This window comes from Gopherus evgoodei, chromosome 6 (genome assembly GCF_007399415.2).
Source record: "Gopherus evgoodei ecotype Sinaloan lineage chromosome 6, rGopEvg1_v1.p, whole genome shotgun sequence".
Taxonomy (NCBI): Eukaryota; Metazoa; Chordata; order Testudines; family Testudinidae; genus Gopherus; species Gopherus evgoodei.
Window position 1 is genome coordinate 76140452 of NC_044327.1, and position 16990 is coordinate 76157441.

General features: G+C 44.0%; 2 protein-coding genes across 4 annotated transcripts in view; one reads left to right on the forward strand and one right to left on the reverse strand.

Moving 5' to 3' along the window:
• SLF1 (SMC5-SMC6 complex localization factor 1) overlaps positions 1-9851 on the reverse strand; it is a 75798-nt gene extending 65947 nt beyond the window's left edge. For 2 of the 3 annotated variants that reach the window (XM_030567940.1, XM_030567939.1), the window contains exons 1-3: positions 9773-9851; positions 8910-9023; positions 8659-8734 (exon numbers count right to left, since the gene is read on the reverse strand). In XM_030567940.1, coding sequence (XP_030423800.1) covers positions 8659-8734; positions 8910-9023 — 190 coding nt within the window. In that variant the 5' untranslated portion in view covers positions 9773-9851. Of the gene's footprint in view, positions 1-8658; positions 8735-8909; positions 9024-9772 lie in introns of those variants that run through there. The other variant, XM_030567941.1, reaches the window with a different exon arrangement.
• A 154-nt stretch (positions 9852-10005) lies between these two features.
• KIAA0825 (KIAA0825 ortholog) overlaps positions 10006-16990 on the forward strand; it is a 226266-nt gene continuing 219281 nt past the window's right edge. Inside the window, 1 exon segment of the mRNA XM_030567980.1 lies at positions 10006-10074. The gene's annotated coding sequence lies outside the window, so the exon portion shown is untranslated.

Genomic DNA, 16990 nt, shown 5'->3' on the forward strand with positions numbered 1-16990 from the left:
CATCAGAGGACCCAATCACATCAGCTACACCATTAGAGGCTCGTTCACCTGTACATCTACTAATGTGATACGTGCCATGTGCCAGCAATGCCCCTCTGCCATGAACATTGGCCAAATCCAACAGTATCTATGTAAAAGAATAAATGGACACAAATCAGGAATGGTAACATACAAAAACCAGTAGGAGAACACTTCAGTCTCCTTGGAAATTTTCACCTTGTCTCTGCTGTTTTGTTGGTTTAGCTGTCCTTTTGAGAGAGAGAAAAGGAGGCGGGGGAAGGGGAAGTCCTTGCATGCAGAAACCTGATGGAGAGATAAGAGGTGCAAGAGACCTTCCTGAAATATCCCTGACAGAGTTCCCTTTACACCAGGGGTGGGCAATAATGTTTGCAGGGTGGGGGGGCGGGGTCACTAATTTTGTGACTAGTTTTGGTAAGTCGCCATGGGCTGCATATTTCTACTATATTAATGGAGGAGTGCTCTGGGCTCGTGCAGTGTTGGTGTCATGGTACAATTCCCCACTCTGAACCTTAGCGTCCAAAGATGGGGTACCAGCATGAATTCCTTCAAGCTTGATTACCAGCTTAGAACCTGTAGCGCTGCCACGAACCAGGAATTCCAGTGCCTGGTACACTCTGGTCCCCACAAAACCTTGCCCGGGGACCCCCAAGACCCAGACCCTCTGGATCTTAACACAAGGAAAGTAAACCCTTTCCCTCACTGTTGCCTCTCCCAGGCTTCCCCTCCCTGGGTTACCCTGGAAGATCACTGTGTGATTCAAACTCCTTGAATCTGAAACAGAGAGGAAAATGTACCTTCCCCCCTCCTTCTCTTTCCCCCTCCCAGACTCTTCCTGAGAGAAAGTAATCCTGGCACAGAGAGAAATCAGCCTCTCTTCCCCTCTTCCCTCCTTTCTCCCCACCAGTTCCCTGGTGAATCCAGACCCAGTCCCCTGGGGTCTCACTAGAATAAAAAACAATTAGGTTCTTAAACAAGAAAAGCTTTTAATTAAAGAAAGAAAAAACAGTAAAAATTATCTTTGTAAATTGAAAAAAAATGGAATATGTTACAGGGTCTTTCAGCTATAGACACTGGGAATACCCTCCCAGTCTAAGTATACAAGTACAAATTAGAATCTTTTCAGCAAAATACCAGTTTGAACTCCTTTCAGCCAAATACACATTTGCAAATAAAGAAAACAAACATAAGCCTAACTCGCTTTATCTATCTAGTACTCACTATTCTGAATCTATAAGAACCTCTATCAGGGAGATTGGAGAGAAACCTGGTTGCACGTCTGGTCCCTCTGAGCCCCCAGAGTGAACAACCACCAAAACTAACAGCACAGCCAAAAAACTTCCCTCCCTCAAGATTTGAAAGTATCCTGTCCTCTGATTGCTCCTCTGGTCAGGTGACAGCCAGGCTTACTGAACTTGTTAACCCTTTACAGTCAAAGAGATATAAAGTACTTCTGTGCTATTAACTTTTCTTATCTGTTTATGACAGTTGGGGTGCAAGGGGGGGTGGGCTCTGGGAGGGAGTTTGGTGCAGGAGGGGGCTCTAGGCTGGGGCAGGACATTGGGGTGCAGGAGGAGGTGCAAGGTCTACGAGGTAGTTTGGTACAGGAGGGAGTTCTGACCTGGGGCAGGGGGTAGGGGTGCAAAATGCAGGCTCTGGCTGGGAGGAACTTACCACAGGAGGCTCCCGGCCAGCTATGCAGCAGGGCTCTGGCAGGCTGCCTGCATGCAGTGGCCCCATGCTGCTCCCGGAAGTGGCTGTGGCTGGCTGCTGCTGGAACATCTCTGTGCACCCCTTGGGGGGCAGCAGGAGTCCATACACTGCTCATGCCTGCAAGCACCACCCCTGCAGCTCCCATTGGCTGGTTTCTGGCCACTGGGAGCTCTGAGGATTGTGCTGGGGACAGGGTGCACGAAGCCACCTCTCCCCTCGTTAGGGACACACAGAGATGTGCCAGCAGCAGCCAGCCACTTCCAGGAACAGGATGGGGCCACAGCAGGCAGGCAGCCTGCCTGAGCACCCTGCTGTGCCGTGGGACTTTTAGCAGCCCAGACTCAGAGACCGGGAGGGGACAAAGAAGGCCAGATAGAAATGTAAGTCATGGCAGACCAGACAGAAATGTTAGATGGGCCGAATCTGGCCCGCGGGCCCTGTTTTGCCTACCCCTTTACACTCTTACCTCAAGGGGAAGAATTTGAGGGGAGCCTCATAGAGATTAAAGAGGGAGTGGCTTCCTCTCTTCTGCTAAAAGCAGGGAAAGCTCCTTCTCCATTCCCTGGCTTAGGCAAGAAGCGCTTCCTTGCAGCTTCTCCTGCTTAACTGGTTGGGGAAAGCTGCTCGCCCTGTTTTCATTGTATTATCCAAGGGAACGGAGATGGGAAAGGATGAGGATTTGCAGCCTTAAGAGATTTATCAAGACCCTGTGCCCACAGAGGGGGAGCCATCTGCATGGATGCACTACAGTCAATCCCTAATAGTATAAAATCATGAATCAGATACCAAGAAAGATTAATTAAAATAATATGGGATTTGTTTTTTCATTTCCCTTCTAGTTTTTTAATCTTTAGATGGGGACAGCTAGCTTCCAAGTCTGTGATTGTTTTCGGGCTCAAAATATAATGTGACAAGCACGTGAAATGTGAGTCTCCCTAGTAGCTGCTGAGAGAGAACCTAATAAAACTTTCCAAAGCCCTAGAGTGGAGGAGCTGCCATCCTTTCCCTGTCCAGCTCCATCCTTTATCGCTCTCATTACTCCAGAGGGAATTCTGTGTCAGTGCACATGGGCAGAATTCATGGCCCCCGTATATTTCTTTGCTTCCCCAGAGAAAAATTATTTCTGATGGGGAAGCAAAGGGAAGCCGCAGGATTGGTCACAAGCCCCACCCTGGCAGTGCAGGCAGGTCAGTTTGGGCACCTGGAGCAGCCGGTAGAGACACAAATCACTGCCGAGATGCAAGGGCTGGGAAGTCACAAGAGAGAGACACACAGACACTGTCCCCCTTGCTTGCTATTGTGGCACACTCAGCATGTGGCACTTTTGGAATCAGTACATCAAGCAGATGATACACTCTGGATACTGCTACTTCAGTATAAAGTGTCTGACTATGTAGCGTGCTTACTAGAGGAACTCTACCATGGTACATTTAGTTGTGTGAGGATCAGTGGTTGTATTAGACTGGTTTTCACTAGAATCAGGAGTATCTCAGGGATATGTTCTCTCTCTCTCTCCCCCCACACACACATTATTTAATATTTTATTAAACTGATAATGAAGCTCATGGAGATCAAGCAGGAGGGGTGAAGTTCGAAGAGTCATTTTTAGAGGATCTTGAATATGTGGATGATATTGCCTTATTTGAAGACACTACTGACCAACTACAGCTAATGCAAAAAGTATGGGACTTAAGATCACTGGTGATAAAATGGAAACAAATGACCAGCTGACACTGCAGGTAGATGGTAATGATGTGGAATGGTGAAGAGTTCTCTATCTGGGTAGTTGGCTGACAGCAAGATGTTCTACAACCAAAGTAATCATTTGTAGAGGCGGTCTTGTGTCAATCGTATTCAGTGTTTTCAACAGCCCTCTGTTTAGGAGGCAAGATGTTTATTGTTTAATGTGGTGGTGATTACAACCCTTTTATATGGAGCAGAAATATGGCCATTGAACAGCTGAGGAGAGGAAACTAAACAGTTTTCAATATTAAGAGTTATAGCATATTCTTAACATCCATTGATTTGATTTTGTCACAAACAAGAAGATACTTAGATGATCCCAGCAAGTTGTAGTCTGTCATCAGTGAAGAACAAGAAGAGTACAGCTGTGGGGTTATACCCAACATGTAGAAGAAGGTACGCTTCTACAGAAGGTTTACATAGCTGAGATGAAAGGAAGCAGAGCACAAGGTCTGCCTCAATGAGTTTGGAAGATGCAGTTTTGAAGGATTTAAGAAGGCAGAATTCTCCCATACTGACTCTTGATGAAGGAAGAAGACTTGTAAGGGATGGTTTGAGATGGAAGTCCATCGTATGCAACATCATAACCACATGAATCTGCTTTATTTCAATATAGGTAAAGGATTTTTCATATTAGACAATGTTAAGCACACGCATACATGCTCACACTTTGAATTTGGCCAATAGTTTATTGGGTTTTCTTGACTACAGAAAAAATTTTCTTTTTCCATGGACCCACTTTCTCTTTTGCTTGATCCTACCTTGAAATAATCCTGTTTACAAGAATAATTTGGTTTAAGTGCCTGCACCTTTGGAGGAGATGATGCCATCTAGACAGAAGACAGAAAATCATGACTCAATCTTGACTCAGACACCAGTTCTCTCTGTGTCTTCAAGCAAATCACTTAACCTCTCTCATTAAAGCCCCAATCCTGCAAGGAATTCCAGCACAAACAGAATCTTGTCTGCTTTTGCAGGCATGGAACTTGCTGCATGATCAGGACCTAAATTCTATAGCCCTGACTTTAATAAGGCTCTGCATGGGGTGCCAGAGTCTACCCACATATAGCCAATTGTCATTAGATGCTAGAATTTTAAAAGTTGTCTCTCACTGGCATTTAAATGCCAGTACAACGGAACAATTTTATAATTATCAGTAAATACTGATTTAGCATATCTGTATATAAGCCTGTTAGTTTGAATTTGAAGACTGGTGTAAGGCTGTGACAGACTGACAACATCCTGTAATATTCTAAACAAATCCCACAGAATTAAGATTAAGTTTTTTGAATGAGATCTTATCAAATTAGGGTGAATACCTTTGAGGTACACTGTATTAAAAAAACTGTATGAGTTATTGTGGCATTGTATGTACCTTCTCTTGTGGTGGTAGGGAGGGAGAGGATATACTTCCTTCTGTTATCATCCCTTTGAAGCCACCCTCTTGCAGAGCTATGTGTATATACTAATTCATCAGGATTCTCCAGGGACCATTAGAAAAAAGGATTTTTGGACAAACAGCCTGGCTACGGGCCTTCTTGTGTCAGCAAATGGACAAGAATCCTGGTCCATGGAGGGCCCCAATCCTTAAGGACTGGGACTACTGAGGTCTCATAAGACTAAGGCTGTGGGTCTCAACCTATTTACCACTGCAGGCCACATATGAAGCTCTCTGTGATGAGGGCCATACCCACACAATATATATACTACCTCTATGGCCCTGAGGATGTCACCTGGGCTGCAGCTCTGTGCTGATTGGGCCCACAAATTGAGAACCACTGGACTAAGGGGTTGCTCTAAGCTGCAGCTGTGATGAACTAGTAACCACAAAGAATCCCTTTAGGTGGAGATGGTGGTTGAAGGATGTTCCTGTCAGAACCCATATTAGGATTGGAATGATTTCTGGTAAGTTTATTAGCATGCATGCAAGGTTTTTCATGTTTGTTTTCAATACATTATCTGTAAAGTTTTTTATCTTTTATTTTAAAGTAGGCTTGCATAGAAAGAACTCTGGGGTACTTACAACTGTAGCAATTACACCTGTTAACCATCTCTGAAGAGAAACAAACAGGTATTCCTTGGACAACCTGTCTGCACTGGAACAACACAGTGAAGGCAGGGAACTGTGTAGCTTGGATACACCCTGGTCAGAAGGAAGAGAGATGGGGGTCTCCACCCAAGAAAGGTGCCAGACCGGGGAGCTGGCAGCCTAAGAGTGGTGTCCTTCCTGGATCACTGAGGGGAAACAGGAGTGCAGTTGCCCTGAACCTATGACTCCAGCATATATGCATGCTTTAGTCTCTCCCATCTAAAAAAAACCCCCAAACACAATATCCTTAACCCCACTTGCCTGTAACTACTTCCCCATCTACCTATAAACTCATTGAATGCTCTTGTCTACAATAACTTTCTGGAGTTCCTCTCCTCCAGTTCCATTTTAGACCCTTTCCAATCTAGCATCTGCCCCTTATATTTCACTGAAATGGTTCTTACCAAAATCTCTAATGCCCTCTTTCTACCTAAAGTTCAGAACCAGTACTCCATCCATGTCCTCCTTGACTTGTCAGCTACCTTTGAGTCTTGAAATCTTGTCCTTGCTTGGCTTCTGTAACTCTCTTCTTTCATGGTTCACTAATTGCTCCTTCAGCATGTCCTCTGGAGGATCCTCATCCACCCTGTAACTTTATGTGGGAGCTCCATCCTTGGTTCTGTTCTCTTCTCCATCTGCACTTTATCTCTGGGTAATCTAATTCACAAACAAATTCAACCACTATCTTAATGCTGATAAGAGACAGATTTGTGAGTTAACTCCAGACCTGTCCCATTCTGTCCAAACTAAAATCACAACCTGCCTCCTTGAGATGATCTTGTGGATGTCTAGCTGCCCACTCAAGGTAAACATGGCTAAAATCTTCCTTCCCCCAAACCCTTCCCTACTACTTTCTCTCTCAATCATTGTAGGTAACACTACCACCTTTCCTGTCATTCAGGCCTGCAAAATGGGCATCATCTTCAACTCCAACCTTTCTCTAGGCTTCATATCCAGGCTACATCTAAATCTTACCAATTCTTTATGCATAGTATCTCTAAGATAGGGCCCTTCATATCCATCCACACAGCCAAAACTCTCCTTCAAGCTCTTAACATTCAGAATGGGAAGAGACTGTCTAGGAAGGAGTATGGCAGAAAGAGATCTAGGGGTCATAGTGGACCACAAGCTAAATACGAGTCAACAGTGTGATACTGTTGCAAAAAAAGCAAACGTGATTCTGGGATGCATTAACAGGTGTGTTGTAAACAAGACACGAGAAGTCATTCTTCCGCTCTACTCTGCGCTGGTTAGGCCTCAACTGGAGTATTGTGTCCAGTTCTGGGCACCACATTTCAAGAAAGATGTGGAGAAACTAGAGAGGGTCCAGAGAAGAGCAACAAGAATGATTAAAGGTCTTGAGAACATGACCTATGAAGGAAGGCTGAAAGAATTGGGTTCGTTTAGTTTGAAAAAGAGAAGACTGAGAGGGGACCTGATAGCAGTTTTCAGGTATCTAAAAGGGTGTCATCAGGAGGAGGGAGAAAACTTGTTCACCTTAGCCTCTAATGATAGAACAAGAAGCAATGGGCTTAAACTGCAGCAAGGGAGATTTACGTTGGACATTAGGAAAAAGTTCCTAACTGTCAAGGTAGTTAAACACTGGAATAAATTGCCTAGGGAGGTTGTGGAATCTCCATCTCTGGAGATATTTAAGTGTAGGGTAGATAAATGTCTATCAGGGATGGTCTAGACAGTATTTGGTCCTGCCATGAGGGCAGGGGACTGGATTCGATGACCTCTCGAGGTCCCTTCCAGTCCTAGAGTCTATGAATCTATGTCTCACTTACTTGAACACCCTTCTCTCTGGCCTTAAATACAGTCATGCCCTGCTCATATCCATTTAAAAAACACAGATACTAAGACTTTCCTAGCCCATCACTTCAACCATGTCATTCCTCTCTTTGAATCACTTCACTGGCTTCCCTTCTCTACTGAATCAAACATAAGCTGCCTGTATTCTCTTTCAAGGCCCCACATGACCTATCTCCACCTTATTATCTCTTATTCACTACTGACATGTTAAACACTCACCTCCAATCATTCCATGATGTGAGATTCCACTGCCCACTTGTCCATGCTTTCTCCCAGGCTGCCCCACACACTTGAGAGGTTCCCTCTTTAAATATTCACAAACCTATCTCATTATTCATCCTCAAATCCTTCCCCAACATTCTCCATTGCAGGAAGGCCTATGAAAAACTTAAGTTAGGCTGCTAACGTGCAAAGTCCACTGCCTACCATGCTGACCTATACCTCTCATCGTTTACTTGAGCTCTCCCATATGTTTGTCTTATCTTATGCTAGGTCTTTATGATCTATCTTTTTGTTGTATGTTCATACAGCACCTAGTATAATGCGGTCCTCCTGGTGTAGACTAGGGCCCCTAATCACTATGATAATACAAATAATTATAGTAATATATATGCTTCAATACATAATATATAGGATAAGTATGCTGAAAAGAAAATAGGATAATTGTAATGGTTACCATATCAATATGTTGCCATTGCAAAAAACTTACATCCATAATCACAGCCTGTTAACACTATAAAGCCCTTCCAGGAAGCCCTACATCAAAAAACCTCTTACAGTATAGAAGTCTCACCTTGAAAACCTTTAATTGCTTGAGTAAGGATTTTCAGAATCAGGCCATAGATATGAAAAGAACAAAGGAGTAAAACTGGGGTCTAGAGTCAAGAATAAGGCAGAGGTAAGGGGTTTTTTCTTTTGGCCCTAGGGGGCTGCTGTGCAGGCAGAAGTTTGCAGTCTGTGATTGAATGTTAGTGTGAAGTTTAGCATCAGAATTGTATGCTACCAATAACAAGTATTCCAATACTTTTTATTTTCTCTAATAAATAATTTGTGACTTCTCAGTCTTAATTACCTTAGCCAACAATTATCTTTTTGTGGGGTAACAGACTTACTGATTTCAGTCAAATAAGGGGAAGAGATAAGGTGAGAGGAAGCAAATCCAAGATTGAGCAAGAGTCTTCTTTATTAGCAAAGATAAGAACAATTATGAAACAAGGTTAATAACTTTATTTCTTCATTAACAAATATAGTTAAAGAGGATACCACAATTTGTTACTCACCTGCTGCACAAGCAGCTAAGAACTTTTCACTCTTGGAAAGCTGTTTTGCTATAAGATGTGTGCAATTTCTGTATTGCTAACAAAAGAAAAACAGTGTAATTGAAAATGGCTTTAAAAAAAATATTAGCTACTAGCACAAACTTAAGCCTAGACCATCATCCAGCCTATTTATCTATAGACTTCTATCTTATCGGCTGCTTCCTTTTGTTTCATCTGTGAATTTAATGAATGAAACAAAGATATATGCTCACCTCAGTATCAATAAAAACACAGTCCAGCGTAAGTAGTAATTCAACTATAGCCTCCTTTTCTTGTTTCTTAAATCCAGTTAGTTGGATTCTCCGTTTTTGGACAGCGCATGCCATCTGTAATTTTTTTTTTTAGGGGGGAAAAAGTATATGCATAAATTCTTTGTAGTTGTATTTGAACTTTCTACTCCTTCCACATTTTTGGATAAAATTAAAGACTTAATATAGCTATATAAGCAAATGCTTCTATTAGAGTAATGCTACCTTGAGTTACTACAAAACATAACCATTTTAAATGGTTACTAAGTAGCATTAATGTACACTCAAGAGAACAGCCTAAAGCAGAGGTTCCAGCCAACACTGAACACCTCCATGATGCTCCCAGCTCTGCACCTTTGTGTGCCAGCCTGCCCTCCCTCAGAACAGACCTGCCCACAAGCTCTGCCGCTGAGGCTGCTTTATAAAAGAAGCTGACTGTTCCCTGAGGAAACCCCTGAGTACAGACAGAGGGATTCAGACCAACCACTGCGGGGAGGGGGAGTCCATAATAAGCAAAGGGAAACCAGCTGTCCTAGGCAGGGTAGGCTGTAGCGGAAAGGGCCCTAGGGAATCTTAATAGGAGAAGTAGAACAGCAGGGAAGGAGACAGGATGTTGAAGGGAGATGGCGCCAACTGCATTTTCAAACCTGAGCCAGCAACGGTACTTCATGGGGCACCACCAGTCAATTCTACCTCCATATTAGTGCACAGTTTACATGGCATTGCTGGGCCTAGGGCGCGCATCACGGTCGGGTACCCAGCTCTCACCCGCCCACACCTACCATGGGGGCCGGGGAGGCCACACTCGGCCACCCCAGGGAGCTCACCTTTCCCTGACGGGGGACGGTCGCTCTCAAACAGCCGCCCTGGTGCCCGCTGGCACTGGTAGCCCAAGCGCTGCTCTGGGGAGGGGGCAGCGCTCCCAGCACTGCAGCTGCTGTAGAAGATCCGATCCCGGAGCCGCTGTAAGAGGCAGCCTGCGCCCTACGATACCAGCCCCTGCAGCCTCCTTCCCGCCGGCAGCGGCCGGCCCCGCCCCCGGATGTAGGACCGAGGCGTTCCGGGACGTTGTCACTGACGCTCCCCGGTCTCCGGGGCTGCGAACACGGAGCTGAGCGGGGCCCGGCCGGTAAGTGAGCCTGGCGGGGCGGAGAGACCGTGGGCAGGGTCCGAGCCATCCCCGGGCTGCTGTGTCCCAACACGCCCCTTCTGGGGATCTGGGCCCCTCTCGAACCGCCCCGGCAGGTACCCGCTCCCCTCTAGCCCCTCTCCTGCCTCCCGGGCCCGACTCCCCAGCCCCTCACAACAGGACGCTCCTTGAGACTGACCGTTAACCCCTCCGTGCCTCTTGATAACTAAGTTGGCCGTTTGGCAGCGTGTGGCAGGCGCCCCAGCTGCGCTCTCCAGGGCCGGGTCACGCCGTGTACCGCCGTCTGTCGCGGGGTGAGCAGTTGGGGGCGACCCAGGCTGCCGCCCCACAATTTATTCCTTTTGCCAAGTGGTAGTGGTGGCGCTATAAATTAAAGACGGTATGTTTGGTTAGGAGAAGGGCCTGGAACTAGTCGGGACACTGAGTTGGGGAGGGTCTGTTTCTGGTCCTGCGCTAACTTCTTATGTGACCTTGCACAAATCATAAAAACAACAAGGAGCCCGGTGGCCCTTAAAGACTAACAAATGTATTTGGGCATAAGCTTTCATGGGTAAAAGCCCCACTTCTTCAGACACATAGAATGAAAATTACAGATACAGGCACAGGCACATGAAGAAAAGGGAGTTACCTTACAAATGGAGAACCAATGTTGAAGGCCAATCTAGTCAGGGTGGATGTGGTCCTCTCCCAATAATTGAGGAGAAGGTGTCAATACCAAGAAAGGGGAAATTACTTTTGTAGTGAGCTAGCCACTCCTAGTCCCTATTCAAGCCCAAACTGATGGTGTTAAGTTTGCAAATAAATTGTAGCTCTGCAGTTTCTCTTTGAAGTCTGTTTTTGAGGGTTTTTTTGTTGAAGAATGGCTAACAAGTACCTTCTTTGCCTCAGTTTCCCCACTAGGCAAATAAGTCTTAGCTGTCTACTTCAAAAGAGATGTTATGAAGTTTGATTAATGGCTAGTTTGAAAATGCAAGTCTTCTACAAATGCTAGGTATCTCTAGTTAGTATTATCTAGGTCAATTGGTTTTCCTCTATTACTGGATGGGAATGGTAGAATTACGGAGAAAAAGCGGAAGTGTTAAATATTTCTGTTTTGTATTTGCAGGGGGAAATTTGGATGATGTAGTCATGATAATAAGTCTTTCCATTCCACTGGTGTTCTCAGGAGAACGTTAAATAGTAACTCTTAAAATTAAACACTTTGAAATCAGCAGGTCCAGACAACTTGCACCCAAGAGTTTTAGAAGTGCTGCTTCACGTACTCTTTGGACCATTAATGTTGATTTTCAATAAGTCTTGGAATGTGGGGGAAGTTCCAGAACCCTGAAGAAAATTAATGTTATGCCAGTATTTTAAAAGGGTAAGCAGGATGACGCGGGGTAACTATAAGTCTCTTAGTTTGCCATCAGTCATACGCAAGAAAATAAAGTGGTTGATATAGGACTGCATAAATAAAGAATTAAAAGAGGGTAATATAATTAATGCCAGTCAACATGGGTGTATGGAAAATAAATCCTCTAAAACTAGTTTTATGTAATTTTTTTTGAGATTCTGAATTTGAGGGATGAAGAGAATAGTGTTGATGTAATGTGCTTATATTTCTGTATGGTATTTGACTTGGCACCACACAACATTTTGTAAAACTGGAACAATATACAATTACAATGGCACACATTAAATGAATTAAAGATGATTAATTGCTAGATTTCAAAATAGAATTCTAAGTAGGGAATAATCATTAAAAGCTGTGTTCCTGGTGGGGTGTCAGTTCTTGGCCCTATGCTATTTGACCTTTTTTATCAATGACCTGGAAGAAGACACAAAGTCATCAGTGATTAAAGTTTGCAGATGACTGAAAAATGTGAGGAGTGGTAAATAATGAAGAGGACAGGTCACTGATACAGAGCAATCTGGATTGCTTGGCAATCTGGGTGCAAGCAAGTAATGTGTTTTCATATGGATAAAAGTAAATGTATGCAAGTAGGAACAAAGAATGTAGGCCATACTTGGGAACCTCTTTCCTGGCAAGCAGTGACTATGAAAAATATATGAGGTCATTGGCAATGATGAGCTGCCAAAATCTTAACAACTGGTTCCCCCCTCACCCCACAAGGGGGTTGTGGCCCGCCCCCTGAGACTTCTGCCCTATTCACCTCCCTTCCCTGTCTCCCGCTGCCCCATCCAACTCCTCTATTTACTGATTGCCCACGGAACCCCTGCCCTATCCAACCACTCCTTCTCCCTGTCCCCTGATCGCCTCTGGAACCCCTGCCCCTGACTGCCTCCCACTGCCCCATCCAACCCCCCTCCCTTCCTGACTGCTCCCCTGGGACCCTTGCCCCTATTCAACCCCCTGACCCCTATCCACCCAACCACTGCCCTGAACTTCCCTCCCATCTATCCAGCCCCGCTCCCTGCCCCCTTACTGCGCATTGCCTGGAGGTGACTGGCGGCGCTACATCTGTGCCGTTTGGCTGGCACCAGGCCACGCCACTGCCACACAGCGCCTGGAGCACCAGGTCAGGCCGAGCTTGCAGTGCCCCCCCCCCCACTTCCCAGGAATCAGCTGTTCACACGGGAAGCCTGGGAGGACTGAGAAGCAAGCGGCGGCTTCGCACTCAGGGCCAGGGAGGCAAAGGCTGAGTGGAGATCAGCTGGGGCAGGGAGCTGTTCCCTTTCCCCCCTCTCCCATGGGTTTCCTGCTGCGGCATAGGCGGCCCCTGTAGCCCAGCTCACCTCTGCTTTGTCTCCACCTCCCTGGGCCTGAGCACGAAGTGTTAATTCAGGCTGAAATTTTCAGGCTGCATCTCAGGTTGAATGTTTCTGGAAAATAAAAACAAAAAACAGCAAAAATAGTTCAGCTATTTCTCCGAACAAGGTTAGGGAAAAGTACATTGGCAGAACAGTATTAAATTCTTGCAACCATTTTGTTGAGCACCTTTAGCATCAAATATAGAATGCAGTAGTGAGTGGAATTTTGGTAGGTGGCTCACCCTAGCAGCAAAAAGGTATCTTTTGCTTGAAAATCCATACCAATCTGGTTGAGTTATAAGCATCTGAAAATCACAGTTTGCCATGCTCAATAGTTTGTTAACGAAGAGTGAGGACAGTGACGGGAGCTAGAGAGGGAACAGGGCAGTGGGGGGAGGGCAGGGTACAGAAGCACAGGGGGACATGCTAGGCAACTAGGCAGAATGGCTCAGGAAGGACTGGGTATGTAGCTTCTGTATCCCCTGGATGACACTACCTCCAGGAACTTGCAATAGAAACGAGGATTCCTGCGCCTGAACGTACCTCTGCTGCCAGTAAATATCAGTGAAACCGACTGGCAAAGTGTCTCATCTCCCTCTAGAGCAGTGGTTCTCAAACTGGGGGTCACGACCGCAATATGGGTCACAAGTTTCTTTTTTCATGGGGTCACCAGGGCTGGTATTAGACACCCTGCTGCCGGGGCCAGAAGCTAAAGCCCAAGCCCCAGTGCTCAGGGCTGAAACCGACACATGAGCCACTCTTACCTGCTTACCGCCCTCTAACACTGGCCCTGATTCTAGAATCTAGAGTAACATAGGACACTGGGGTCATGTAGTAATTTTTGTTGTCGGAAGTGGGTCGCAGTGCAATGAAGTTTGAGAGCCCCTGCTCTAGAGGCTGATCTACATACTGGATGACAACCTGTTCCTTCTATTGGTTACTATGTTAGCTCATGTGGCAGAAGTCTCTACAGTGCATTAAAGGTTCTGTTACTCCAAATGAGACCCAGTGTACCCCTAGTATAGTTTATCTATTGCTCCCTCCTGGGTTCACCTGAGGTCCTTTCTGGGTATCCTGCTAACCTATTAATCTGTTTCTGCAGGGTGAATGGGGGCTCACTCTAGAGAAATTCCCTAGGTTTACTAGAGATTTGCTCCCCAGAGTATCTTAGATCAGATACAGTCTTCTGATGTAATTGATTGACACACAGACAGTACTTTTCCAAAACAAAGACTCTTCTATTACAGTAAAACACTGATGATCCCTGGCTACAATTTAATCTCAGCAACACAACTCCTTAATAACAATTCTTAAATATCCAAACTGCAATGTCATACAATTAGAACAGTATTAAGTGTTACGCCTTACATATAGTGATTAGCCGTGTGCAGTTACTGACAGAAATCTTACTTTGTTTTATATGTATAAAGTTTAAGCTCTAACACAGTAGTTCTTAACCAGGAGTACGCCTACTGCTGGGGGTATGCAGATGTCTTCCAGGGAGTACATCAGCTCATCTGGCTATTTGGCTAGTTTTACAGGAGGCTACATAGATAGCACTAGTGAAGTCAGTACAAAGTAAACTTTCATATAGAGAATGACTTGATTATACTGCTCTATATACTGTACGCTGAAATGTAAGTACAATAGTTATATTCCAAAACTAATTTTTATGTGAATTGTAACTTGGGGATATGCAAGACAAATCAGACTGCTGAAAGGGGTACAGTAGTCTGAAAAAGTTGAGAGCCACTGATCTAATGCAAACACATCTTTATTGCTCCAAACATGTTAATATGATTTCTGTTCTATATTTACACTATAACTAGCATGCCTATTCTCCATAGGTTTCTTTCTCTCTGTTGTGTCAGGGTTTGCTAGTTGCCACAGGTGCTGGCACTGCTTATGGTGTGTTTTTCCTTCCGCTGCAAAAACCACCCGATTGTTCTAACCCTGATCTTCTCCTCCTTCTCTGAACAATTTCACCAATATCTTCACCTTCACCTCCTCCTCCTCCTAACTAAGTAACTATTGCCTACTGACTGTCTCTTTTATACAGTGTTGCCAGCCAGAAGACCCTTTCTGATCATGTTCATATTCCAGTCTCTCTATTGGTTCTTTTACGATCTTTCCCTTATTATCCAATAATAGTTGTTTGCTGAGTTATTCTTATAGAACAGTTTGATATTATGGCTGTATCAGCCATTATGGTCTGTAGCCAAATAATATGGTCTGACAACTATTATGGTCTGTACTACTATGGTCTGTAACCTTTATCCTATATTTACACTGAGCCATGCTTGACTGACCTACTTAGGTGACCTTAAGTCTACCTCTGTGCTGAGCATGCTCCACTTTTACTTGGATGCATGGCAACATTCCACACATACCAAACTGTAAACAATTACCTCATCCTTAAACTGACAATTGGATACATATTGTATGTAACGTATATTAATATTATGGTCTTCTGTTACCACTCTATTTCCTGCCAATTTAGTTAATCTTATTTTAATTCTTCCCCCATTTTCAACTAATGGTGGCAAGATGATGCTTTTAATGCTGTGTTTATGAAACAGAATAGAAGAGCTAAAAAATCTCTGGTATTAGTTCCAGCCTTACTGATGACCTATGTGAGGATCAGTATAATTCTACATGATGGAATATCCTTAGTTTTAAAAAAACAAACCAGGGTGGATTTGATTTAAATCATGGATTTGAATCAAATCATGATTTAAATCACTAATCAGGAAGGCTCGATTTAATCATGGATTTCTACATAACAACCAACAAGAATGCACTTTTATAACCTTAATACATATTTTTCACAACTCAGAGAGATATGTAGGTTTCATTTTTAGAAGGTACACACTACTACTGTTAAAAGTGAGATTATCACTCCCAACAGTCTCTGAATCCAAGTGCTTAAGTGACTTCCACCAGTTCGCTGATGTGACTTTCTTTAAAACATCATCAGCAAACATATATTTCTCGAATGGTTCACCCTTAGCTCTGAAGTTTATTATGGAGGGATGATTGCTGGATGTCCATGTCATAGCCAACCCCTCTTCTTCAGCAGTTAAGGTTTGACCCTGGTACCGAGTATTGAGAATATTTGCAAGAAAATGAGCTGGAGATGGTACTTTTTCCATTTTTTTTTCATGCTTGTAATTTAACTCTGTCATTGCATATTTCTCTTTTTAAGATCTCACTCGTTCCTTCCAAATTTCAACAGCATCAGCACTAAAACAGCTATTTCCGTGCATTTTGTTCACAGCTAAAGAAATAGGCTTCAGGGTGTGTTCATGTGTTCAACATTTCTCTTAGGCCCACTGTTGAGAACTTTGGCTGTGACAGTGTCATCTATTTTTTTCACAATTTTGTTCACAAACTGTCATCAGATTAGGCCAGTTCTTGATATAGTGCCCAAAACAGTCCAATGCTGAGTTCCATCGCATGTCTTGTGGGTGAGTTAGCTTGGTTCCTCCTCCTTTTTTCAGAGCAACTGCTGAAAAGTGGTTATTACAGAAATATATTGCAATTTCAACAATATTAGTCTTTATTTGTGGAAGACTGAAGTCTTTGGCTAGGAGGTGCATCAAATGAGCACTGCAACCATATGTTATTAGCTTGGGACTCTTCACTCCTAATTTCTTCTCATCTTGGGTACATTTGCAGCAGTGTCCCTGACCAAGCTGTGTATTAGACATTTGAATTTTTTTCACAGTTTGTTATAGCTTTTACTGCTACTTCTTGTAAGTATTCTGCTGTGTGTTCATTTCCTGATGTATCAATTGTGTCTATAAGGAAGACATTCCCTTCTTCTGTTGTCACACAAGCACATGCAACGGGATCATTGTGGACATTGCTCCACCCATCAAGACTCAGGCTAACAATTTCACCCTCCAGACCTTTTGCACACTGCTCAATTTCTCTTTCTTTATCCAGCAATTTGCTTGCGACATCTGCTCTGTTGGATGGACTGTGTCCTGGTCTTAGTGACTGAACGATGTTAATGAAGTGTGGGTTCTCAATCATACAGAAAGGAGAGTTTGTTGCATAAACAAACTCGGCAATTTTTTCATCAATTACCTCCTTTTGTAATCTGCTGGTTCTTATTACAAACTTTTATTTATGGTTGTTT